Raw genomic sequence first — 26,720 nt, forward strand, 5'->3', positions numbered from 1 at the left:
TCTGCACATACGACGATTTGAAGACTTGCACATTAATGATGTATTTTGCTGCTCTAGAGTTTTTTTTTTACCCCCCGGCCCGTCCAACTTTCACACAAAAAAGAAAAAATAAGAAAATGGGCTGTTTGTCATGTATGAGCCCAATGTTAACGAAGTAAATCGTTATCAAAGAGGAAAGCAAAAAAGATAACTATAAGAAGGAAAACCCTCACCCAAAGGAGGCGAAGAGGGGTTCCAACTTCGAATTCTACCTCATCGACGATCCCCCATTCCGTTCGCACAGGTAATCAATTCCCCCCTTTTCCCCTTCCTCTCTCTCTCTCAATTTCTCTACTTCATTCTTTCATCTTTCAAAACCCTAACCCTAGATTTCTTCTCAAATTAAGCGTCTTTGAATCTCTAGGGTTTCCATGTACTAATCGAGCTTTCTTGATAATTGAAGGGGTTTGAATGGAGATACAGACGAGCGGGAAGCCCATAGAGTCGTTATTGGAGAGGGTGCTATGTATGAACATTCTTTCCTCCGATTACTTCAAGGAGCTTTACAGGTTGAAGACCTATCATGAAGTCGTCGATGAGATTTACAATCAAGTTGACCACGTCGAGCCGTGGATGACCGGAAATTGCCGAGGACCGTCCACTGCATTTTGCTTGCTTTACAAGTTCTTCACCATGAAACTCACCGTCAAGCAAATGCACGGCCTCTTGAAGCACAAAGACTCTCCTTACATCAGAGCGGTAAGCGGCGTGATTTATGGTTTCAAATTCGATTTAGTTTCGTGGTTTTTTCGTGGTGTTGATGTTTGGTGGTTTTGATTTTTTTTTTTGCTGTGCAGGTTGGATTCCTCTACTTGAGATATGCTGCTGACCCGAAGACGATTTGGAATTGGGTTGAGCCCTATATTACCGATGATGAGGTAATCGAAGCCCTTTTCTTGTTTTCATGTCGTAATTTCATAGTATGTTGGTTTGGAGCTGCATTGCGTTACATTATGTTTGATAATTTAGTTGCTCAGAGAGTAAAATAAATCATGCACTTTGCTGCTAGTCGGTGTTCAGTTTCTTATGTTGAGTTTGTTTGCGGTCTCATCTGAATCGTTACTGTGTTTGGTGAATGGTTATCTGGTGCATTTCGGCATGATCATGATTAGAAACACTGCTGTGTGCATGCATGCGATGGCATATATCAATATTTTATGAACTTACCCGAAAACCTCATCAAAGTCCTTCGATTTTGATAAAATAAATAAATAAAAATTATAAAAAAAAAAAAAACTATCCCTGTCGCTCTTCCAGATTTTGATGTATGTTTGATCTTTAGCATTTAATGGTTGGTATAGACCCAATCATTGTGTTACTACAAAACATACTAACCATTTATCTTTCTGAATCTGCATCACTTGAAGTCGTGGTAGTGGCAGAGTTGCTTAACCTTGATAGAAGATAACAATTAATGGATTAATCCTCGTAAAAGTTCGCCATAGGATCAGCAGTTGGGTGCTACATGGAGTTGGAATCTAAAAACTACAATTAGTGATTTTTGGTTGACTTAGTTCGACTTGATCGAGTCATCAAGATTGTTGTCCTAAAGTTGTATATATTATTATTTTCTTATTGTGGCTGATTAGCTTCTAAAAGTCACCTTCTATAACAGTGCATATGAAAATTCGAGTTCTTCATTTCTCCTATGTTCTCTCATGATGTTAAAGGATTCCCAAAGATGAGGAAAAATGAATGTCAAATCAGTAATGAAGTGATTAGCTTTCCTACCTTTTCCAATTTCCCTTTAGCTTATTGAAGAGTTTACAGCCTTATGGATGTCTACGCTTGATCAATTTAGAAACTGCTGAATCCCTTAATTTAAGTTTGACCGGTAAGTTCGTGTTTATTATCTATTGAGCTGAAAGTATATTTCATGGTTTTAAGTTCATTTGGATTATGTTTGGAACTGGGATTAGAAAAGTTCTTGTGCTAGAATATGATCTGAACCACCGAGTGTCAATTCAAAATTTAATTAGTAGAATTTTTACTTGATCTGTGCAGTCAATGTTGTTGATGGTTGCATTTTCTGTATCAATTTTGTTTATGAAGGTGATGTATTTTGGTTGATAGTGATTTTCTCTTTCCTATCTAGACATGACTGGAGTTGCCACCCTTTTTTTAATGGAAGGTTTTTCCTATCACTCCAGTTCTGTGTTTGTATTTTTGACATCCATAACATCAAAGATCATCTTGATTCTTGACTATGTCTGGGATGTGATGGAAAGTTTCGAAATATGGTTTCTTTCTAGCTGTTTAAGGCCTCCAATATCAACAATGGCTGAACTCTAGTTTCCCAGAAAATATCATCTCTTTCCACTATCTCTACATGTTTTTACATATAAATATATATATATATATAAATACACTCCATCTCAGCTACGGACGTCCGCACCGTTTTACGGTGCGGATTTCCCTCCGTTCGCCACCGTATGGCGCTGGCAAGGGTGCGCCTCCACCCAGCGGACTCCAGCAGCTTCCCCGACCACTTTACATCCCCGGCAAGTCTGCCGAATTCCAGTTTTCCGGCCAGATCACCCAAAACTTCAAACAAAGTCAATCTGGCCGGACCTGAGAATCCCTGTATATATATATATATATATATATATTTCACCAGTTGATGCAACTTACATCACATTAGTTGCTTGTTATGCTTACATTTTTGGTTCAATAAGTATATTCTTTTGTTCTTCTGGAGCTTAATATTTGTGTGTTTCTGTTTCAGAAATTTGCTCCAGGTTCCAATGGACGAATGACCACTATGGGTGTATATGTTCGTGATTTGCTACTTGGGCAGGTTAGTTTGCTCCCAACATGCTTTTCATTTCACATGTTATGATGTCTTTCCCCTCTCCATTTCCCTCCCTCTTGATCATTGAGTCAATTTAGAAAGTCTTTGTAAGCATGTGCATATATTTGCGACATGCATATTTAGATCTAGATATTCCGTCTACTGGCCAACATGGATTTCTTTGTCCTCAATAATTCCTTGCCTACCCCTTCTCTCAAAGGAAGAGCCTTTTTTGGCCTATCATTTCTCATTTATCATGATAAGTTGGGTACGATTCATGGATTTAAGTGCTGGAGCTAAGAATTATTATAACAGTCGGGAAATTGCAAAAAAAAAAAAAAAAAAAAAAAAAAAACCAAAGTGTACCTCCAACTGAGATCCTAACTCTTCATGGTGATGTTTCCAAATTTTAGGTTGGACATATATATAGTATGTATACACTTAACATATAATATATCAGTGGATTGTGATCAGACTAAAGAAGAGAATCATAAGATAATGAACTCTTTAATTTATGACGAATGGCACCCATTTCTTTATGCTCTGGGGTAACAGTTCTTAGAGATTTTGTAATGTGGTTTATGTAATGAGGCCTTCAAGCCCCTACCAAAATTGCTAGATTTACTAGAAGGCCCGTTGTTGATGCTCTACATTTTGCATGTAAAGCAAGCTTTGTAGTGTATACCTGAGGCAAGCTTCTGTTCTGAACCCAAGTATTAAATTACATTTTTTTCTTTTCTCTTTTACAAAAGTTGTTTACAAACTGTCAATATTTACAATGTTGTTGACAAACTTGTGTAGCATGAGCCTCTCTCTATGCCCACATATTCTTTCAAGAGTTTTACTTGTTGAGACGCCATACCTAGTACTATTGAGGATCAGAGACAATTACCAGCTCAAGATATTTGATGTAGAAAACATTGGTTGGTTTCAGCTGATTAGCAACAAGAAAGCGCACACCCTGTGTTAATAAACTTGCAAGCACACACATTGAATGTTGTTTATTGTTCTTGTTCATGCTTCTGGGCTAGTATCTTGAAAACTTCTGCCTAATGTTCCACCGGTGCAGTCCCTTGCAATCACAGATGCTGCTTTTCAGATTGCAGTGGATTGAGATCTGAATACATGTTCTCCTTGGAGCTGTCAAGCATTGTCTCAGAATGCTACTGTTTAAGGTCCAAATTCAACATGTGAAAAAGCAATAGGATTTCAACAGTGTTATTGATTTTTAAATTGTGTGTTCAGAGCCGCAATTAGATCATCATAATTCATAACTAATCACAACCGATAATTTTTCATGTTTGCTGCATGGGATGAACATATTATTTAGAAATATCAAGCTTTAACATAGATAAAACTGTCGTGTTTCTTTCATAGATTTTCTATACATTGAGTGTACTGACATTGTATATGTATATTGTGCTATTGCAGTACTACTTTGATACACTTTTCCCTCGCATACCTGTTCCTGTGTTGCGGCAGATTACAGCTCACCTTGAGAAGATGAAACTCCCAACGAAACTCTCAGGTGTTACTGGGGAGGCTACCCGTCATGGATCAGATGACACTGCCCGTCGCCCACCATCTGTGAAAGCAGCACTTTCAGTCTCCTTTGGTCAACGTGCCCCACACCGTGCTTCAACGAGGGACTCGTCACCTGTTCGTCGTACTTTACCACCACCACCACCTTATGAAAAAACTAGCACTGATGATTTACATAGCCGTCGTAGCCAGAGCCGTGACTATTCTGACAGAGACTATTCAGACAGGGACAGGGGAAGGGATAGGGATAGGGATAGGGACAGGAATCGGGAAAGAGACAGGGATAGTGATCGTGACCGAGAAAGATACAAGGAACGAGAGAGAGGCCGAGACAGAGACAGATCAAGGGATAGAGAACGGAGTTCTGATTATGATAGGAGGCCAAGATATGCAGAGAGAGAAAGCCGAAGGGACTATTATGAGAGTGGCCGTGATGGTGGTAGACATTCACGTAGGAGTAGGAGTCGGAGCCGCAGTAGAAGCAGGAGTAGAAGTCGGAGCTTGCAAGCTGGCACTGCTCCTCATGTAAGCCCGCCGAGAGATGTAAACAAAGATAGAACATCTGTGTCTAGCAATCTGGCAAAACTTAGGGATCTTTATGGTGATGTGAGTGTCCAAAAAGGGGATACTAGTATGGATAGGATTCCCAGGAGCGATACAGGTGCTGAAGATGTGATTAGGCTTGGTGGTCACCGATGGAAATAGTAAAAGGGGGTTCATTTGTCTGTTTTTAAGTGTGTCATTCGAGTCTTCTGGCCAGATTCTCTTTTGACTGGGGAAAGATTGGAGCAAGTCTTCCCTCATGCCTTGTGTCTGCAAAAGACGTTGTAATGTGTTGAATGATATCCATTGGCCTTCATCTTGCAGTTCTGCTGCCTGTATACTACCTTATTCAGAATTTCAGTTTTGAAATCTATTCATGCTTCATTACTGGGCATATGTCAAAGTTTGTAACATTAAGATAATGTTTGCTTTCTCTATCATCGGAGTTTTTCAAATTGTTTCTGCTCATTTTCAAATGGTTGATTGGCAAGTAGTATGTGCAACTGCTACTTTAGATAGCAGATGAGTATTACTGACTAGCTAATTGTATTTGAATTAAACATCAAACATTCTTATGATAAATTGCCAATTTGTATCATGCAATTGAATACTCGGATAGAATGACTGGGCAATTTGATTGAAAGCAACTTGAAAATAAACAATACGAATATTCATCTACTATCTTAAAATACATCTGTGTCACAAAATTAAAATACACGAAGTAAAAACAAAACGTTTTGACATTACATGGAATTGTATTCTTAATTGGTTTTAGAGTATGTCATTTAAGCCATGGAAATTTGCCTGGGGTTGAAGATCAAGACAGGCACTATCTAGGCAGAGATATGAGGTCTCCGTACCATCTTGTGAAGTTGACAATGCCCAAATGGCTGAGTTGGACCATATTTTACTTTAATCATTAAGCAGATACCATTACAAATGGGGGTTGCACTCAAGAATATTGGATACTTGTCCACACTATAACAGGTGCTGGTGGGGTATTGGATTCTAGGGAAGGCTTTATCTATGTACTTTGTACAATTGTACTCTCCCAAACCTTCATAGATACAATACCCTTTCTCCTTCCTCCTCTCATCCTTCTCAATCAAAATTTCCATGGCTCCTCAAGCACACATCCCACTTTCAGGTTAGCGTCGAAATGTTTGATATCTGAGTTGCGAGATTAAGTTGCTAGCGAATGTAGACCATGCATTTTGATAGTAGTAGACTAATACGATTGGTCTAGATTGATAGTCGGTTGGTATGACATACTGTATAGGTTAAATTGATAGTCTTAACATAACACACATGCATGCGGCGGTGACAGAGAGTGTAACTCAGAGGAATTTGCCACTAAATATCAACTGAATTTTCTTTTTGTTACAAGATATATTTTTTTTTTTGTGCAGCAGAAGAGAATGAAGAAGAAGCAGTACTGGTAATCAATGATGGAGAAGCTGACGGCAACGTGAAGTTTCGGATACGAAATCTGACCAGAATATCAGACGGTGCAGGAGGAGGAGGAGGAGCTATCATACTGAATAAGCTGAGCGTGGACATCCCAAAAGGAGTGATCGTCGGAATCATAGGCCCAAGTGGCAGCGGCAAGTCCACTCTTCTCCGAGCACTCAACCGCCTCTGGGAGCCGCCGTACGGCACTGTCTTCTTGGACGGCCATGATATAAAGGACCTCGATGTTCTCAGTCTCCGGAGGAAGGTCGGAATGCTCTTCCAGCTTCCTGTTCTTTTTGAAGGTACCTGTTTTCATAAGATCAATCATGTACCAACTAACAGTCACCAGTGTCTCCCTAAAGCTTTCAAAACTCACACCCAACTTCTCTGTTCTCACATGTTCACCACCACACAATCTGTTAATGGCAGATTATTTTATTTGATAGCTTGTGAGTTTTGAGTTTATGTCATTGCTTGATTTATACACTACTGACTTGCTTGCAGTTTTGGTTTTTTGTTGTTCTGTTTTGCTGACATAGAAATGGCTTTAGATTATTGGGATGGTTAGCTATGGTTACACACAAGCTCTGCTTATCAACCATTCCACCTTGTGTCTGTTTCTGTTGTCTTGGGCACTTAGAGTTTTAGGTGATCATTGTGATAGTGATAGGAGCTATAAAACCATTTAATGAACCTTTGTTCACAGTGATGTTAGCAATCCAGTTGAGTTTTCTATTCAGCCTTTTGAGACTTTTCTTCTTTGTGGGTTTGGGGTGGGGCTTGGGATCTATAGAACTGCTTGATTTGTTGCATATAATACCAATTGGTACTTGTTTTAGGTATTTCCAGCCAGGACACAGTTTATTTTAACATGAACAATCTATCATAAAGGAGATCTCCACACCAGCTGTTGCATTTCAATAATAGTAGTGGTTAAACCTAATGTCCTACTACTTGGATGGTATTATGATTTCATATACAAATGCCTATAGTATGAAAATGGGTTCAAGATGACAGCAGGAGGATTGAATTATGCAGTCTGATGTATTCTGATGTATTATACTGTGCAATGACTGTGCACAGCAAATGCTGTTTGATAGTTGCATCGCATTTTGACCATTTTCTGGTGTTGATTGTTCCTAAAAGTCTCTTCTCTCTCAACTAGACATAAGTTTGAGTATCTTATTTCCCTGCATGATCCCAAGTCTATCGGGCCTAAATTCTCTCAACTTATACTTCTACCTAGTTGAAGATCTGAAAGGAAACTATGTCTGTATGAATGTGCATGTACTTGAACAGTACTATAGATCTTTCTTCATCGTCTAACTAACCATTGGGGGTCAAATTTTCAGGCACTGTTGCAGACAACGTCCGTTATGGTCCTCAGTTGAGTGGGAAGAATCTGAGTGATCAGGACGTTCATAAGCTACTGACCCTTGCAGGCCTTGATTCATCGTTTTTCAGTAAAACTGGTTCTGAACTATCTGTAGGCCAAGCCCAAAGAGTTGCACTTGCTAGGACCCTAGCCAATTCGCCTGAGGTAAACAACACGTAACTGAAGCACCAAGTTTAGTACTGATTTTCTGGCAACCATTGTGCTTACACATGTTGAGTCGTCTTCTCTCATCGTGTATCGATCTAAATGTCAGTAGTGAAATATCTGAATGTTATTTTGTCGAACTGTCAAACTATCAAGCTGTCTAGCAGGAGACTAGTGATATTGAAATATCTGGATGTTATGTTGTCGAACTATCAAACTGTCTAGCAAGAGAATGTTTTTGTTTTTGATGAAGTGTTTGTATTACGTGGTAGGTTTTGCTGTTAGACGAGCCTACTAGCGCCTTGGATCCAATATCAACAGAGCACATAGAAGGTGTTTTAGAAAAGCTGAAGAACAAACGGGGCATGACAGTCATAATGGTCTCACACAGCATCAAACAAATCCAGAGGATTGCTGATGTAGTGTGTCTCCTTGTAAACGGTGAGGTTGTTGAAGTTTTGAAACCAGATAAACTCTCAGAAGCCAAGCACCCTATGGCCTTGAGATTTCTTGAACTCAGCTCTTGATCATGTCTCTCTTTCATAATTTTTGGAGACTTGGAGATCATCTAGGCATTTTGTGATATTTGTACTATATATTTGTGGAGAGATGATCATATTTTTAAGAAACAAAAAACTTCTTATATTACTCGGTCCTTTACTTCCTCATATCTTATATATCCCGATATATACATTTGGCTACTCATGCATTCCTTAGTTCAAGAGTGAACAAGCATTGGATTCTAGTCTAACCAAGACGCAGCTCTGTGTGGCTGGTCCAAAGAAAGCCCTGAAAGAACAAGAGGGTCGTTGTCGTCTTCGTTGCTTCTGATTCGGCTTGGACTGATCAGTTGTTGCCATGATCTGAATCTCCTCCTGTTGAGCTTTGCTCAACATGTTCCACATAATTTGTACATCTTGGTACCCACACATTTGCACATCATCTTGAAGCTTTAGCAGACCACCTACTCCACCACACTGATCACCACCAGCACCACCTACATGGGTTCCACAGTGCTTAGAAAAATTGCGCCAAATAAGTCTTACACTGCATTTTTTCTAGTAAAACCAACTTGTTAGATAAAACCTACCCAGGTATCTCATATACCCTAAAGAAAACAAAGTTGTGGATGCAGCAAGAACAAAATATTACATTATTACCTACAGATTTACGATGCTTGAGTCTGGCAGAGAAGGCAAGCAAAGCTCTCCTTAACTTGAGCAACCAATCCATAGTCTAGAAGAGCCAGGAACAGAAGCCTGAGGCTCTCATGAACCAGAGCTCAACTAGGGAAAACAATGCAGATTGTAGAAGATGTATGGGACAACTGGGTACGGTTTGGAGATTATATACCAGAATGGAGGAGGAGGAGAAGAAGAGGAATATAGAAAATGGCAGGCACTTGGCAAAAGGGGCACCGAATCCCCATAACACGTTTCTTAATGGGTGTGCCAGGCGTCGATCTTCGAAACCCTTCCACGAGCCACGAAGGCCTCTTCTTTCATTGTCTTCTTCCTTCTTCTTCTCTCACTGGTTTATCTCTAACGCCATTTTCAAATTCTCGAGCTTCGGTTACTCACTCTGTCTTGAACTTGGAAACTTGTTGTGGCTTCGGATAGAAGTCCCCCTCTTCTGTGCTTTTCTGTTCCTTTGTAGTAATGCACATTAAATACCAATGTACCGGTACATTCGGCTACCTCAGTCCTCAGTGTTCCAGTCAGAAGCTTACAGATCTTTTCTTTCCGAGTCTTGAGAGTAACACTTGAACACATACAAGCGTGACCCGTTGATCACCGTTGTATCGATATTGTCCCAACTTAACTACCTTTAAGGTGTTGGGTTTTAATAACAAAATATCTCGGTACAATTAAGTGTGATCCATCTACTTATAAGTTGTATTTTATTTATCCCTTTTCTGATGTGAGATATTTTCTCTCCAACACTCCCCCTCACGTGCAACCTAACATTTTAGGTCTACATGTGGAATTCATTCAGTTGTATTTTATTTATTCATTTTCTGATGTGGAATGCATGTGATCTATCTACTTATAAGTTGTATTTTATTTATCCCTTTTCTGATGTGAGATATTTCTTCTCCAACACTCCCCCTCACATGCAACCTAACTTTTTAGGTCTGCATGTGGAATTCATTCAGTCCAATTCCCACACCGGAAATTGGTAATCTTCAGTCCAATTCCCATTTTTTGGAAATTGGGGTATGCGGTCCAAGGCCCACTGCAGGCACTTGGTATGGTATAGGCCAATCGGAATTTTTCCGATGGCAATTCGATGAACCCAAATCTGGGCTCATTATGCTGGGAGACTTTCTCTTGTTACGCTGGGAGACGTAATTAAAGAGGGACCCGCTCTGATACCAACTTGAACAAGGAGAAGCGTGACCCGTTGATCACCATTGTACCGATATTGTCCTAACTTAACCACTTTTAAGGTGTTAGGTTTTAATAACAAAAAACCTCAGTACAATTAAGTGTGATACATTCACATAAGTTGTATTTTATTTATCCATTTTCTGATTTGGGATATTTCCTCTCTAACAGTAACGAAGAAAAGCTTACCATCATCAATCGATTTTCCTATAGTTTCTCTGTGAGAAATTTTATTTACACACATTTATATACTTAATACACAACTTTTATTGTGTTATACCCATTTGCAATACACACAATTATTAGGCTCTTCATGGATGTTCAACTATTCACTAAGGTAGGGTGGGATATGGGAAAGATGCATCTCTGCCTCTCTCCAAAACCTACCAAAACCTAGCCACCAGGGCTTGGGTTCACTAATTCGGCGACCATCTCTGGCCCCTGTCTTAAAAGTGGCGGATTCAGGAATTTATGTCGATGAGGGCAAAAGTGTGGTGTTTCTCATTTCACTCACTTTTAGGTCATATTTTCACATCTCTACCATTCAGTGTTTAGAACATAGTGTGTAGATCATTCCTGCAAAGTTTCATCTAATTTGGAGATCATTTTGGTACCGAATTAGATTAAATAAATCAACTGAACAAAATCTGTCCAAACAGAACCGTTCGTGTAAATCACAATTACGGAGGCTCAAATGATCTCTAGAGTGGGACACCGCTTTGAAATTAAAGTGTGGTGCTCCTCATTTCGTTCACTCTTAGGTCACACTTTTACATCTTCACCGTTCAATGTCTAGAAGAGTGTGTAGATCATTTCTGCAAAGTTGCATTTGCTTCCTAATTTGATTTTATTTGAGTTTGTCAAGTTTCATTTTCTTCCTAATTCGATTTTTCCTAATTGGAAAAAATAAATCTTCAATCATTTACGAAAGTTTCACCTCTACGATCAATACTACCAATTTCTCGACTAAAATAACGAATTAAGAAGCAAATGAAACTTGACAAACTACTAAGGGAGACAAAATGATTGAAGATTTATTTTTTCATTCAAATAACAATCAAAATAGTATAGATATTTTTTATATTATTTTTGAAATAAATCATCAATCTATTAAAGCGCAGGCCAAAATGACATGGCAAAGTATCATTACATATGTAAATTTCCGCTCAATTATTTGTGAGCCTAACGGAGAATAAAATCTTAAAAAAAATGTAGATATTACAGCTAAGATATAATATACGTCTGAGCGCACAATTGCAGTGCATCAAGTACCTCTTAACCATCTTTATTGATCTGAGCAATCCTATCTGTCTGTTAGGCAAGAAAACCATACACCAAAACAAATTAATCTTTCTCCTTGCTCTTTTCAGTAGGGCTAGGAGGTTTGCGTGAGAGCAGAAGGCTTAACACCTCTTTAGCTAGGACCTTGTTTGTTTTTGGTGGAGTCACCTTTTTGTTCTTTGATTCAATGTGACGACCTTTTTTCTTTCTCATAGCAACAATGGACACAGGTTTGGGAATGAAACCTGCTGGTCCTTCAATCAGTCCAAGTGTATTTGGTGGGAACCACATATTTGGTCTTGCTTTTTTTGTTTATTTGTTTTTTTTTCCACTTTCCAAATCATCAGTTGTACGTGCTCTTTGCTTTGAGGACATTAGCTGGTTTGGTAAGTGACATCGGAGTTAAAACTCGGCTTCTTTTGGCCACCCGCTTGGCCTATTCCACCTTAGTATCAACAATTGGTGTTTCACTATTGTCCTTGCTTTCAAAATGTCCATTGCTAGTGCAGAAGTCTCAACAACTATAGTTGCAAGCTCAATTGCAGTCAAAGGAAATCGATGTCGTCTGTGAGCTATCCTGCAATTCAAACTCAGTTACATACTCTTTGGGAGAGTCTTTGCTCTGCATATAAGCTGCCTCATTTGGTTTTCCTATGGGAACTGTTCTGTCTCTGTGAAAAAAAACCCTCTGCTAGTCATAAAAACAGTTACGCGTGAATCTGAATCGTGACGAGAATATGTGTTTTGAAGCCTAAATCACATCGGGATGCCCATAAACGAGTTTGTTCTTAATGTTCCAACTTATTATACAGATGTTTGTATGAAAAAATACTTATTATACAGATGTGGCACTGATGGTGGAAAATTAGATGAGATGTGGCATACTCTCGTTAGCCCTACATATATGCATCCGTCAAAATATTTAAAGGAAACTTAAACAAAAAGGATTGGTGTGGAAGGAGTTCATATAAAAGAGACGTGGCATAATCTATCATCCTAGGATTCCTATTTCTCTTCCTCTTTCGGTTTTTCTAATTTCTAGATACCATCTGGATCCACCAGTTTTCGGGTTGAGTTAGAACTTTCCATCCTAGTTTTGCGATCCATTTATTGAAAATGCACGCAGAACTTCTTTAATTCAAAATTCCTTCAGAACTGAGTGGGCTTGAAAATTTGATTCAATCAAGTCCTCTAGGTGGCCCGATATCGGCCCATTCCCTAATCTTTTTTCCCCACTCGAGTCTAGGGTTCATCATCTCCTCACCAAAAAACCAAAAGCCACTCTTCTTCTGCTATTTATTCCTCACCGTCTCCCTTGAACCACCGCAAAACCCTACCCAAATGGACGCCGAAATGGGATCGGAATCCGGCCCAGCTCTCATAAAGCAGCTCGCGTCGTGCAACCAAGGCAGCCGCGGGCGCGCCCTCAGGGTTCTCCTCAAGACCTGGCTCCCCACCCAGCTCAACCTCTCCGACGACGACATGAGGAAGCTCTGGAAAGGCCTCTTCTACTGCATGTGGCACGCCGACAAGGCCCCCGCCCAGGCCCAGCTCATCGATCGCCTCTCCTCTCTCCTCCACAGCCTCCACCTCCCTCTCGCCATCGAGTACTTCTCGGCGTTTCTGCTCACCATGCGCCGCGAATGGTCCGGCATCGACGCGTTGAGGTTAGACAAGTTTTATCTCTTGATTCGTAGATTTGTGAGTTGCTGGTTTGGTTTGATGAAGAGTAATTCGTGGGATTTGGAGATGGTGAAGAAATTGATGGGGGTTTTAATGGAGGGGACGTTTTTCGCGGCGGATAAGTTTCCGGGGAGAGGTGTCAATTACCATGTTGCGAGTGTGTTTCTAGAAGAGCTGAGGCCGTTTATGCCGGTGAGGAAGGAGGTGGTTGAGGTGTTGTTAGTGGGTTTTATTAGGGTTATGGCCAAAGCGGACGATAAGGTGTTGGTGGGGAAGGTTAAGGGGAGTGTGTTTGATGTGTTGCTGGCGAATGGGAGGAAGCTGTTGGAGGCTAGGAAATCGGGGGAGGAGGTGGAGAAGGGTGATGATGCGGTGGTGTTTGGGCCGGTTGCGCTGTGCTTGGGGTTTTCGAGTAGGTTTCATGAAATGGGGGAGTCAGAGGAGTGCTGTCAGGGGAATAGGAAGGTGTTGTTTGGGTTGGATGAGGAGTTTTTGAAGTTCGAGAAGGAGTTGGCGGCTTCGGGTATTGAGATTGAGATTCCTGATGCTGTTCTGAATGAGGATGAGGAAGTTCCGAGTTTGATTCCTATTGTGGGTGAGGGTATGGAGGTGGACAACTCGGAGCTGGCTGAGGCTGCCAATGGGTCTGCTGGGAAGCGATTGAAGAAGTGTAAGAAGAGTGAGAAGGACCCTGGTGGTGCTGCTGTTAAGGGAGAGAAGAAGAAGAAAAAAAGAAGGAGAAGAAGGAGAAGAAGGAGAATGGGATTTTGGATTCTGACTCTGAGAAGAGCCATACAGATAGGGAGAGTGATAATGTAGCTGCAAATGTTGAGAACCCAGATAATGAACAGGTTACTGATGGAGATGAGATAAAATTCAATGATTATGCGATATCAAACCTCCAGATGCAGTTTGAGAAGATTGCTGCGGAAGAAGGCATGGATCATGATCTTCCAAGTGCCTGTGAATTGCCGACAGCTACAACTAATGGTACTGCCTCAAAGAAGAGAAAAAGAGTGAAGAAAGCTGATGAAGAAGTTGTGGAGGATGGTACCAAGGGAAAGAGTGGGGAGAAGAGTGCAAAGAAGGTAAAGTTCTCCATGAAAAATAATTTAGTGTGGAAGCCCCAAAGCCCTTTGCCCCCTCAAAATCTAAGATTACCCCCCTCTGCTACACCTAGAGGAAGTGCACTAAAGCAAGGAGTACCTCCAGGTCCCATCAGAGAAATGCCCCCACCAACCAAAAAAGTGAAAAGAGTTGTGAAGAAGACTCGGAAAGTTGTCAAACGCGTAAAGAAGTTAAAATCTCGTTCTACTTAGTAGGTATTGTTTTATGTGGTTATTTTAGCTGAAAAATTTGTTCTATGTTTAGTTGTCACTTGACATACACATATAACAATTTCCCCTTTCGTGATCTTCCTTATTTGCCCCTCTTGTGTTGGGTTTTTGATATTCAACATTGGTATTTTCATATTCATGAAATTGGATGAACTGATGCTTTCTGACAGATTTCTATGTTTGTGACGCTACCTTACTGATTGATATTGAGAATGCACTCTTTTTTTCGTCATGGCTATCTTCCTATGAGAACCAGAAAACAAAACAACAAAGGAAACTGATCTTTTGTTTCTTGACATCTCAATTAAATTAATGTTTGTGGTCTCTTGTTTTTGTTTTGTCATTTTACTTGGCTCAATATTCTGGCAAGCTTGTCTACATTATCTGATAAAACAAATATCCGCTGCTAGAATACTAGTTCCCTGCATATTGTTGTTGATTATGTTGATAGGATTCATCACACTTGTCACAAATTATCGTCATTTAATATCACATTCAAGCACAATGTTTAGATTGGTCAGAAGAGCTGAGTTCCTTATAAGCAGCTTTGCCTTTGTGTTTTTAAATTCTAGAGCGGTTTAAAACGGTTTATAGGGTTATGAAACACAAGTGAGGTGGTAGAACTTGTTAGTACAAATGCAAGAAGTATTCAAGTCTTTCCTCTTTGTATGTCATACTGCAAATATCTTTCAAATGCAGATATACAGTTTGTTGTTTTGAACTAACTATTAGCGTGTTCAGCTTTTAATCTGATCATTCTACATCTAGGAAGTTATGTCTTAGGGTATGATTGTATTGAATTCTGGAATCTTCCCGGATATGATAAATATTATCGACAATTCTCCCTTGAAGGTTTACAGCATTTTCAGACTTGTGATTGATGTTTGTTGAAATTTAGTGTTTTTACAGCTTTAATTGGTGGTGCGTTGTGGTTGTGTATTGATTCTATTGAATAGCATGCTTGAGTGCATCATGTATGACTGCTTGAGAACGAGTACTGATTCTCGTACTTGAACTTGAACCCTGATCTATCCCGAAGCTGGGGGCGGACTGCGGACAGCAAATGAAGGTGGTCTTTGGTTACGTTTCCTGGTCGTTGCCCCAAGACTCCGTAGTTTATGTGGAACATCAAAACCGAAAGTAGTACAGTGAAAAGTTTGAATGGGATGGGCTAGCCAAGTATTGTCCCTGACATTTCTAATATTTAGCTAAATGATAAACTAAAATAAAGGTGTTGATAGGGGTTAATGAAATGGTCAGTGTTGGTACACTGCTAGCTAGGTGACAACCAACAGCGTTAAGATTCTTATTTTGGATTAATTAAAATATAATTAAAATGATTACAAGGACCTTTTTTCTTTTCTTTTTGAAATGAAAATACAATTGTTGGTAGCTAGCCAAACGGTTTCCTTCAACAATTGTTGGCTTTAGTTTGTGTATTCCAGCAAAGGATGTGGTATGCTAGCTAGTGTCGACGTCAGTTTCGACAAATTCATTCCTTGGTTTTTCTTGGTACGTATGCAGGCATATCACCTCAAATACCAAATGGTTTTTTCTCTCTTAATTTGTATTAAACATACTAAAACAAACTTCGAACTATGATCACTTTTGGGACATCATTGCATTATATAAACATTGTTGATACAATGAATTAGGGAAATTGATTAAAACAGTTAAAAAAAAATTTCTTTACAGTCTAGTGACTCACGAAAAATCAACTAAATAGTAGATATATATACACAATCTCGAGACGATCTCAAAATGCAAGGACGGATGACAGTAAATGAAAATTTAGCCCAGTCTTCTTCAAAATTCTGACTCCGTCCCCATCAAAGTGACAAGAAAGCTAGGAACTTCCATACAGGCTTACAGCAAACGAAGCTACAATCCTCTTCAACTATGCATACTAACTCAAACAACTTCGACTATCCCTACCGCTCTTGATTTTCATAAATTCTTGAGTGCTTTACCACAAAGCAGTTCTTCGATCTTAAGACTTCAGCGATATGCTGTAGAGCCTTAGCCTACATAGAGATTAACAAAAATACTCCAGTTGACACTGCAGAAAATACCATCCACGTTCATAATTTCCCCGGTTCATTACTTCATATTTATCCATACAGATCAATGATATATCATTAGACGAGCATAGATATCTAGAGCAGGTTAGTTCAAAAGGATAAGATTGAATCCATATCAATTGTGTACACGATTGACAACAATAAGATACATAAAGAAGAATCACCATGCAAAGGAGCCAATCATATGTTTGTCCTAACAATTCTTTTATGTTCAGTTTGTCGTAATCAGTAAACCACTAAACATAAACAACGTCCTCATCATATATCGATTTCGTGTTAAGCCAGCTGGGGGGTTCTCGGGTTGATTTCTAAACAAACCCCAATTGATTTCCCCAATTCTTTTAACAATGGATTTTAAACCAAATGATTTGTTTGAATGCGTAAGCTGTGCTAGCTTCGTTGTACTATTTCTACGTACTGTCAAATACATAATGGTTCCCTTTCAGTCTTCTCTTCTATTTTCATATTTGTTCTTCGTTCTTTCTGATCCTGCACTCTGCTACTCTTTCTAATCATACAACTAAAACGAACTCAAAATTTTCTCAAGAAATTAGAAAAATTAGATCACAAATTTACACAATGAATCGATCAGAATGGTGTACGTACGTAAGCTAATCAAAAGCTGCTAGGGTTTGGTAAGGGTAGAGTTCGAGTATGGAATGTAGCCATAGTTTCCAATTTCCCAAATAATTGTTAGAAAACGCCAAAATAACTAATAATCTAGTCAAATATGCATTGCGAGTGGGATGAGATGATATCTTGGTTGACTAATGACTTGGCTTAATTTGCTCATTCATTTTGTGGTATCCAAATTTCCAAAGTCGACATCTTCTAATGAAGATGATGATGTCCAAGCTTTCTCGAATTGCATGCATGCCGATCCCCATCATGTTGAATACTTTGTGTTGGTTTTTCTACTAATTGTGTTCTAATTAATCAATTCCTACGAATTAAGTTGATGAATCTTCAGTCTTTCAAAGAAGAGAAGTAATTTCATCTGCTGCATGTGTACCAAAATTTGATACTTATTAGCATATTAATCATGTACGTTGCAACATATCAAATTCACAATAAAATAAAAAATCCAAGCCAGTTTCTTAATTTTACAGCCGATTAATTAAAACAAGAAATTAAATCAAGTAGCAACTGTGCATTCAAGAGGAACTCCCTGCGGGAAACGCTTGGTATCCTTGCAATAGTCGTAGATCATATAGTTCTTCTGAACCCATTTCATTCTTCCTTTCCCTGTTGCATCCAGTGACTGGGTGAACCATGCCTCTTTTGAAGAACCGGAAGGAGAAGAAGAACACGAGGAAGAACCAGAAGACCAAATGCATGCCTGGGCGTTGAAGTTTCTGTACGAGGCTGTGAATGGGGCTTTACTCCAGTCTGTCTTCACAAGTCCACCGCGTGTTGCCCAATCGTCTGCGTTCCAAAGGCTCGAGTAGATCCACATTGCTTGGTTCTTTGGGAATGGGATTCCCCTCGATTCTAAGTTCTTGAACTCTCGAATAGGTGTCCCGTCCACAGAGAATCTGTTAACGAGAAACATAAAACATTTGCATATTAGATCGATGTACGTAAACATTAGCCATCTATGTATGAAGTAGAGAGAGCTGATGGAGTTGTAAATATTTACATGATGCTTTGAGGGTTCCACAAGATGGAGTAGGTGTGGAAGTCCTTTGTAGGATCGAACCAAAGATAGAATTGCTGCTCTCTGTTACCCTTGCCTTGTGTGAAAACATTTGTGTGCAGAGTATAAGGATCTCCGCTTAGGTTGCCAAGAAACTCAAAGTCTATTTCATCATGAGCCGACCCCAACGAAGATAGCTGAAAATTCACAGAAACATAAATATATACATCCCCGAAGTAAGTAACACATGTTGTTCATATATACGTAAAGAGTATACGTACGTACGTAAAGACATATAATACTCTCAGACTGTCGTAAGTTCAAATTAATCTTTGACCAGACATAAGTTTAAGGTTATAGGTTTGTCATGACAATAGTGGTATAGCGTAACCAGCTCTCAGCTGAACTTTTTGTGACAAAAAGAGAAATGGAGAGAGAGGGGTCATTCGACAAGTATACTCACATAGTAAGAGGTAACGGTACCAGCGGAGTTACCGGGCACGAGCTTAATCTGCATATCAATTTTTCCAAACAGGTACTGATTCCTGGACTTGAATCCCGACCCGGAAGTCTTGTCAAGAGCTAACGTGAGTAGCTGCGCGTTATTGAGTATTTTGGCCCGCCCGTCGCCCCATGTTATATCAAAATCTTGGTTGAAGTTACCAGCCGATGCGGCCACCAAGATTTTGAAGAACATCACCAAAGCTAGAGCATATATCTTAGCCATGGAGTTTCAGTCAGATACTGAAATTAATGGTAAGGCAGAAGAGGGATCGAAGTGGAGTTTCAGTCAGATACTGAAATGGTAAAGGGAGAAGAGTGAGTTGGATGGTTTGCATGGAGATGGCGAGGGTTTATATAGTGGTGGAAGGGAGAAGGAACTAGGCAGCTGTAGCAATAGTAGCAGTAGTACTGGACTACTGGTGGTGTTTAAGTGGTTGGGAAATATGCATGCGTTTGCAGCAGGAAGAGATTTGGGTTGACTCGACTTGGGTGTATGTGAGGGAGTTTGGGACCAAGGACAGCTAATAAGGATAATAATCGATGACGTTCAGATTTGTATCGAATTGCAAATCGCATGGCCATCCATAATATATGATGGCTACTGGGAAAGATAATATCTTCTTCTTCGATCAACACGGTCTTGAGGTATATATGAGAAGCTACGTAGCTAGAGCCTCAGAGAGGTTCCATTCCTACTACACCATATCACAGCTGTAGAGGTCTTGTTGGTTTGCTGTTAATTGACCTCTAAGACTAATCAAGTCTTGGATGGATCACTCTAATACATGCATCACCTCATTGCCTTCATAAGAAAGCAATGTTAGACCTTGTTGGAATCCCCTAGCTAGCATACGAGTTTATGAACAAACATAAAATGGATTGACACCTCATATCTATATACACATCATTTCTATTCAAAGAGTGCCACCAAACTCCAGTATTTAGAGTGTAATATCAATATCGTCCTAACTTCTATAACTATGGTAATACGTGACAATTTTCTAGTGGAAAAATAAATCTAGATAGGTGACCTGCGAATTAAACTAGCAGCTGGTTTCCAATTTATTGGGTTTGCTAGGTGTCAACTGTCAACCATTAGTGTTACGATTCTTGTTTTGGATTAATCAAAGTATTATTGAAGATGGTAATGATATTGCTAGTGAGTGGCTAGCAAAAGGGTTCCTTCAATTATTGTTGGCGGGCATAGTTTATAAACGTGCATAGTATATATGCAGCAGGAAGGTCTAAGACGTGACGTTGCTTCAGGCCTTGAGTTAGTGTAATACAGCAAAGGATGGTATGGAAGTGTTAGGTAGCGTCAATGTCGATGTTTGCCAAACACAAGTCTTCTGGTGACTCTTACGTTGCTTTCCTGCAAGGGCTTTGTTTACCTCAAATACCAAAAATGTTTTTTTTTTCTTTCTAGAATTGTACTGAAAAATTGAAAAGAAAAAAAATTCAAAGATGCACGATATTAACTTGTAGCTAATTATGATCAAGCGAGTTTGCCTTAAAACACCGCTAGATAGTATGTCTCTGATACTACGACGAGAAAATTTGCGTGTTTAATTAGCCTTTATTTTTTTAGATAAAAGAGAAAATTCCATTTATCAAAGATCATGACGACCAAACTGGTTAAGCATGAATAGTCCGAAGATCATACAAACAGCTTACCAACTACAAATTGAAAAGACAACCGTAAAACTACCATCCAAAAAGGTGGACATTAACACACTAGAAAAACAAATAAAACCTCTAACCTATACAACCTCAAAGCAAAGCCACTGTCCTGGTGAGTTTGACGCCTAAGACTTATTGGTGTACGTTTCCACTCAACATACCAGAAAGCCAACTCCGCTCCATCAGCAATAAAGGATAGAGATTGTCACACCGCCAATAACCCAGCCTAATGTCACGAGCTTACTTTTCCTAAGCTACTCGTGCGGCCTTAGCACCCTCCTTGCGCTAAGTCAGTCTTACTCACGCACAACACTTGGCTAGAACAACCGAAAGAAGACAAGAAGAACACTTAGAAAGCAAGAACTTGTATTAAGCTTTAAGAATGCTTTACAAGGCTTGGTAATGCAATGCTTTCTCTATGTACAAAATGAGAGGGGTGCCTCCCTATTTATACGCATCCTTCCCCTTGCCTAAAGTTCTAGAGTAATCTAGGACTTTACAAATAAAGACAAAGTCTAGAGACTTCTACATGTCTCTAGGGAAGTCCTAAAATAACTATACAAGGCCTTGAGTGTTCTAGAGAGTTCTAGGGATCTCTAGTTGCTTGAGCCTCCTCAAAGATTCTAGAGAATTCCATAGTCTCCTAGCGACTTCCCAATGTATCCGGACACCTCCGAGGCTTCCCACAACGTTCTAGAACACTCTAGTGTGCTCCGAAAATTATCCTTGGGCAATGCTTGCTCCAAATAGGCCCAAGGAACTTGGCGGGTTGTGACATTCTCCCCCACCTAAGTCCGCGACGCCCTCGTCGCATCCCGCTCATGGTAGCGTTGGATTTTGTCCTTGAATTGCCAAAGCAAATCCTCGGACTCCCAACTTGCCTCCGTATCGGGCAACCCTCTCCACTTGACGAGATACTCCTTGTAGCTTGGCACGCCTCGACGCCGGATGACGCGGTCCGCAAGTATCTCATCTACTTCCTTGTCAAAGGAGGTGACAACTACCGTTGGTGCCCGATGCGAAATTCCCCTTGATGGGTCTTCCACGTCTTCATTGTAAGGCCTCAACATGCTTACATGGAAGACCGGATGTATCTTCAACTTGGGCGGAAGATGAAGCTTGTATGAAACCTTGCCCACACGTTTGATAACTTCAAACGGCCTCTCATACTTGCGTATCAAGCCTTTATGCACCTTCCTAAAGGCTTTGAATTGTTGTGGCAAGAGCTTCACGAGTACAAGGTCCCCTTCCTTGAACTCCACGTGCCTCCTCTTTTTATCCGTCCACTTCTTCATCCTTGAGGCGGCCTTATGCAACGCCGCGCGAGCTAACTCCCTTTGCTCGTGCCACGACTTGGCAAACTTGAATACGGCGGGACTCTTTCCCTCGTAACAAGTGGCAAGGGAAAGAGGTGTCATTGGTTGCTACCCCAAGTTAATCTCAAAAGGACTCTTGTTGGTGGCCTCGCTTTGTTGCAAGTTATAAGAAAATTGTGCCACATCAAGAAGCTTGGCCCAATCCTTTTTATTGGCACTCACATAGTGCCGCAAGTATAGCTCCAAGAGAGCATTGGCGCGCTCCGTTTGCCCATCACTTTGTGGGTGGAAGCTTGTTGAAAAGCTTAAGTCCGACCCAAGCATCTTGAAAAGCTCCGTCCAAAACCTTCCGGTGAAGCGTGGGTCTCGGTCACTCACAATGTTCTTCGGAACGCCCCAAAACTTGACCACGTTGCTAAGGAATAGCTTAGCGGTTTCCTCGGCCGTGCAATCGGCTGATGCGGCCATGAAGGTTGCATACTTGCTAAATCGGTCCACCACCACGATAATGCTCCCAAACCCCTCGGACTTTGGCAAACAAGTAATGAAGTCCATAGAGACACTCTCCCATGGTCTCTCGGGAATGGGCAAGGGGTCGAGCAAGCCCCCCGGCTGTTGTTGGACTAACCTGTCTTGTTGGCATACAAGACATGTCCTCACATACTCCTCGACTCCATCGCGCATCCTTGGACAATAATAGGTGGACTTCAACAAGGCAAGTGTGCGCCTTACTCCCGGATGGCCGGCCCACTTGGAGTCATGACATTCTTTCATGAGCTCCCTTCTCAAGTTGCCCCACTTTGGCACATAGATGCGGCGGCCCTTCGTGTATAGGAGGTCTTCCTCCATCCAAAACCTCCGTGTCTTGCCCTCCTTTATCAAGGCGATGACACTTTGTGCTTGTGGATCCGCCTTGAGTCCCTCCTTGATCTTGTTCAAGAGTGGGCTAGTGACTTGCGATATGCTTGCAAATTCCGCCTTCCGGCTTAGTGCGTCGGCTACCACGTTCACCTTTCCCGGCTTGTACTCCATGACATAGTCGAACTCCGCCAAGAAATCTTGCCATCGAGCTTGCTTCGGACTTAGCTTCTTTTGTGTTTGAAAGTAGCTTATCGCCACGTTGTCGGTCATGATTACGAACCTTGTCCCAAGCAAATAGTGCCGCCACACTCTAAGGCAATGGATGATGGCCGTCATCTCCTTCTCTTGCACCGTGTAGCGACGCTCCATGTCGTTAAGCTTCCGACTCTCATAGGCAACCGGATGTCCTTCTTGCATGAGCACGCCTCCAATGGCAAAGTCGGAAGCATCGGTGTGTAACTCGTATGGCTTGGTGTGATCAGGTAGGCTTAACACGGGGTCCTCGCATATTGCCTTCTTCAAGTCTTCAAAGGCTTCTTGGCACTTTGTCGTCCACTCCCATGCCTTGTTTTTCTTAAGAAGGTCGGTTAGTGGAGCGGCCCTTGCCGAATATCCCTTGATAAAACGGCGGTAACAATTCACTAACCCAAGAAAAGATCTTAACTCATGTACCTTGGTGGGTGGCTCCCATTCTTGGATGGCATGTACCTTGCAATCTTCCATCATAAGCTTGCCATCCTTGATCTTGTGCCCTAAGAACAACACCTTGTTCTTTGCAAAGGAGCACTTCTCCCTCTTGATGTATAGCTCATTTTCCCTTAGCACTTTGAACACTTCCCTCAAGTGCTCTACATGCTCCTCCATGGTTTGGCTATACACCACAATGTCATCTAAATAGACGACCACAAACCGATCAAGATAAGGGTGAAATATCTTATTCATCAAGGTGCAAAACGTCGCCGGTGCATTTGTTAGACCAAAGGGCATAACCAAGAACTCGTAAGAACCATACCTTGTGATGCACGCGGTTTTTGGTTCATCACCCTCGGCTATGCGCACTTGGTAATACCCCGATCGAAGGTCCAACTTCGTGAAGTAACGTGCATGCCCCAATTGATCAAACAAGTCGGCAATGAGAGGGATGGGGTACTTGTTCTTCACCGTGACCTTGTTGAGGGCCCTATAGTCGATGCACATGCGAAGAGAACCATCTTTCTTCTTTTGAAACAAGAACGGGGCACCAAAGGGTGCTTTTGAAGGTCTAATGAATCCTGCGTCCAATAACTCCTTCAATTGCCTCCTTAGCTCCGCCAACTCGGGTGGTGCCATGCGGTATGCGCCCATGGCGGGTGGCTTGGTTCCCGGCTCCAACTCAATTGCATGGTCGACTTCCCTTCTTGGTGGTAGTCTCTTGGGTAACTCGGATGGTGACACATCCTTGAACTCTTCAAGCACTTTGGCTACCTCCTTGGGCACGTCGTCTTGTGGCCTCGGCTCCTCATCATCGTACTCCTTGAGGATGGCTAGGTAGCTCTCCTCTTCCCTCTTGACGCCCTTCTTGAATTGTAGTGCCGATAACACCTTCAAGTCTTGCTTGGCGCCTCTCTTTGTCGGCACAACGCACGCCTTGTCGTCATCTATGATGCACATGCTATTGGCGAACGGCACCGGTATGGCCTTGACTTGATCATAGAATTCCAACCCTAGGACGACTTTGTAGTCATCCATTGGAACAATCGAGAAGTCCAAGTTTCCACACCATGCCCCCACGGTAGTCTTGACTCCTCAAATCACACCTTGAATTGGTCGGGCGGGTGAGTTAACCGCCTTGATGGAGCCCCCTCCATCACTCCCTCGTAGCCCTAGCCTTCGGGCTTCTTCAATCGAGATGAAATTGTGGGTTGCCCCCGTATCGAGCATTGCGGACGTTGGTTTCTCTCCAATTGTCAAGTCGACGAAGTGTAGGCCTTTGGCTTGGACTTTGGGTGTCGATCGAATTACGTTGAGTAATTGCATCGACCCCATGCTTACACCTTCGTCGCCGCCCTCGGCTTCACCTTGATGACTCCCTAAGAGTGCACTTAGTGCCCTCTTTTGCGGACAATCTCTAGCCCAATGCGGCCCATCACAAAGGAAGCACTTGTTGTTGTTGGGCTTTGAACTCCTCACATCCTTTTGCTTGCCTTTGTCTTTGCTTCTTGCCGCGTAGTTATCTTGACGGGGCTCGTCTTTGCGTTGGCCTTTGTCTCCCCCACCTTTGGCATAACTACTCTTCTTTTCCTTCGGCTTGCTTGTGGACTCCTTTGGACTAGTGTAGTCAATTAGGCTTTCGGCCACAGCTATGACGGTAGCAAGGTCTTGCACCCCACGTCGCCTTAGCTCGGTCTTAGCCTATGGTTGGAGACCATCCATAAAATTGAAGAGAGCATCCTTGTCGGGTAAATCGGGAATCTCAAGCACTAAGTTGGTGAAGTCCTTAATATAATCCCGAATAGACCCCGAGTGCTTGAGCCTTCGCAAGCGAGCTCTTGCCTCATCCTCGGCATTCTCGGGACAAAATTGTCTCTTGAGTTCTCTAGTGAAGTCATCAAAGGTGTCGATGGTGCACGTACATTTCTCAATATCTCCTCGCCTTCTCTTCCACCATAACATGGCAGTGTCGGTGAGGTAGAGAGTCGCGGTTCTAATCTTGGCGTCCTCTTCGGTGATGCCTACGGCTCCAAAGTATTGGTCTAGCCCCCATAAGAAGTTATCAACTTCACGAGCGTTGCGCGAGCCCCCGAAACTCTTAGGCTTTGGCACCTCGATGCGCTTAGCCTCCACAATACCGCTGGTGCCGGCTCCCGTAGCCAATGCGCGCTTGCATAGGACCAAGTCCCCATGCATCTCCTCCATGCGTGCAAGCGTGCCATTCAACTTCTTCTCGTGCACTTAACGCATTTTGGTGAGTTCCCCCATGAACTCCTCGCGAATCTTCGCCATCTCGCCCCGCAAGGACTCCTCTAGCTGGGCCAACATGCCCTTGATCGCAGTGTGGATGGCAGCATCCTCCGCCTCTAAGTCGTCTACCCGTTGGCTTAGATCATCCACCTGGGCCTCCATGCCACTCACGCCCTCCTCCACCTGAGATAGGCGTGAGTCGAAAGCAGAGATCATGTCCTTAGACCGTTCCCGCCTTGGAACGTCAGGGTTGACATGCTCGTCACGACTTCCCCTTTGCGTAACTTCCTCGGAAGCGTTGGATCCTGTTGCACCTTTGGTAGCGCCGTGTTTTACCATTGTGTCGAGAGAGGTTCCGATCGAACTTCTGCTCTGATACCAACTGTCATGAGCTTACTTTTCCTAAGCTACTCGTGCGGCCTTAGCACCCTCCTTGCGCTAAGTCAGCCTTACTCACGCACAACACTTGGTTAGAACAACCGAAAGAAGACAAGAAGAACACTTAGAAAGCAAGAACTTGTATTAAGCTTTAAGAATGCTTTACAAGGCTTGGTAATGCAATGTTTTCTCTATGTACAAAATGAGAGGGGTGCCTCCCTATTTATAGGCATCCTTCCCCTTGCCTAAAGTTCTAGAGTAATCTAGGACTTTACAAATAAAGACAAAGTCTAAAGACTTCTACATGTCTCTAGGGGAGTCCTAAAATATCTATACAAGGCCTTGAGTGTTCTAGAGAGTTCTAGGGATCTCTAGTTGCTTGAGCCTCCTCAAAGATTCTAGAGAATTCCATAGTCTCCTAGCGACTTCCCAATGTATCCGGACACCTCCGAGGCTTCCCACAACGTTCTAGAACACTCTAGTGTGCTCCGAAAATTATCCTTGGGCAATGCTTGCTCCAAATATGCCCAAGGAACTTGGCGGGTTGTGACACTAAGCCAACCCAAAAAGAAGAAAGAAAAGGAAGGCCTAAACCCAAGGCCACAATCATGAGCCCAATAGGCCCACAACCATGCACCCCCGGCCCAAAACCTCCCCTCCTCCCACCCCCTCCTAGGCCGACGAAAGCAGAGCCACCATCGGAGCCCGTCCTTCACCCTTCCAGCGGCC

General features: G+C 41.9%; 4 protein-coding genes and 1 pseudogene across 5 annotated transcripts; 3 read left to right on the forward strand and 2 right to left on the reverse strand.

The window, feature by feature from the left end:
* The first annotated feature begins 217 nt into the window (after positions 1–217).
* On the forward strand, positions 218–5,383 carry LOC101313313. Its single transcript, XM_004299740.1, has 5 exons — positions 218–283; positions 443–738; positions 837–917; positions 2,765–2,836; positions 4,262–5,383. The coding sequence occupies exons 2-5, from the start codon at positions 451–453 to the stop codon at positions 5,075–5,077; spliced, it is 1,257 nt and encodes a 418-aa protein (XP_004299788.1). The 5' UTR covers positions 218–283; positions 443–450; the 3' UTR covers positions 5,078–5,383.
* Positions 5,384–5,971: 588 nt separating this feature from the next.
* Positions 5,972–8,605, forward strand: LOC101313609 (ABC transporter I family member 17-like). Its single transcript, XM_004299741.1, has 4 exons — positions 5,972–6,062; positions 6,325–6,669; positions 7,720–7,907; positions 8,180–8,605. The coding sequence occupies exons 1-4, from the start codon at positions 6,032–6,034 to the stop codon at positions 8,432–8,434; spliced, it is 819 nt and encodes a 272-aa protein (XP_004299789.1). The 5' UTR covers positions 5,972–6,031; the 3' UTR covers positions 8,435–8,605.
* LOC101313896 lies at positions 8,581–9,214 on the reverse strand. The gene is made up of 2 exons (XM_004299742.1): positions 9,068–9,214; positions 8,581–8,904 (listed from the first exon to the last, which is right to left on the reverse strand). The coding sequence occupies exons 1-2, from the start codon at positions 9,138–9,140 to the stop codon at positions 8,621–8,623; spliced, it is 357 nt and encodes a 118-aa protein (XP_004299790.1). The 5' UTR covers positions 9,141–9,214; the 3' UTR covers positions 8,581–8,620.
* Positions 9,215–12,716: 3,502 nt separating this feature from the next.
* LOC101314184 lies at positions 12,717–14,763 on the forward strand (annotated as a pseudogene). Its single transcript, XR_184675.1, has one exon. The product of XR_184675.1 is annotated as an uncharacterized LOC101314184 (transcript).
* Positions 14,764–17,651: 2,888 nt separating this feature from the next.
* LOC101314468 (probable xyloglucan endotransglucosylase/hydrolase protein 23-like) lies at positions 17,652–19,236 on the reverse strand. Its single transcript, XM_004299743.1, has 3 exons — positions 18,776–19,236; positions 18,316–18,509; positions 17,652–18,211 (listed from the first exon to the last, which is right to left on the reverse strand). The coding sequence occupies exons 1-3, from the start codon at positions 19,037–19,039 to the stop codon at positions 17,812–17,814; spliced, it is 858 nt and encodes a 285-aa protein (XP_004299791.1). The 5' UTR covers positions 19,040–19,236; the 3' UTR covers positions 17,652–17,811.
* Between the last annotated feature and the right edge of the window lie 7,484 nt (positions 19,237–26,720).

Source organism: Fragaria vesca, linkage group LG5 (genome assembly GCF_000184155.1).
Source record: "Fragaria vesca subsp. vesca linkage group LG5, FraVesHawaii_1.0, whole genome shotgun sequence".
NCBI classification, from domain to species: domain Eukaryota; kingdom Viridiplantae; phylum Streptophyta; class Magnoliopsida; order Rosales; family Rosaceae; genus Fragaria; species Fragaria vesca.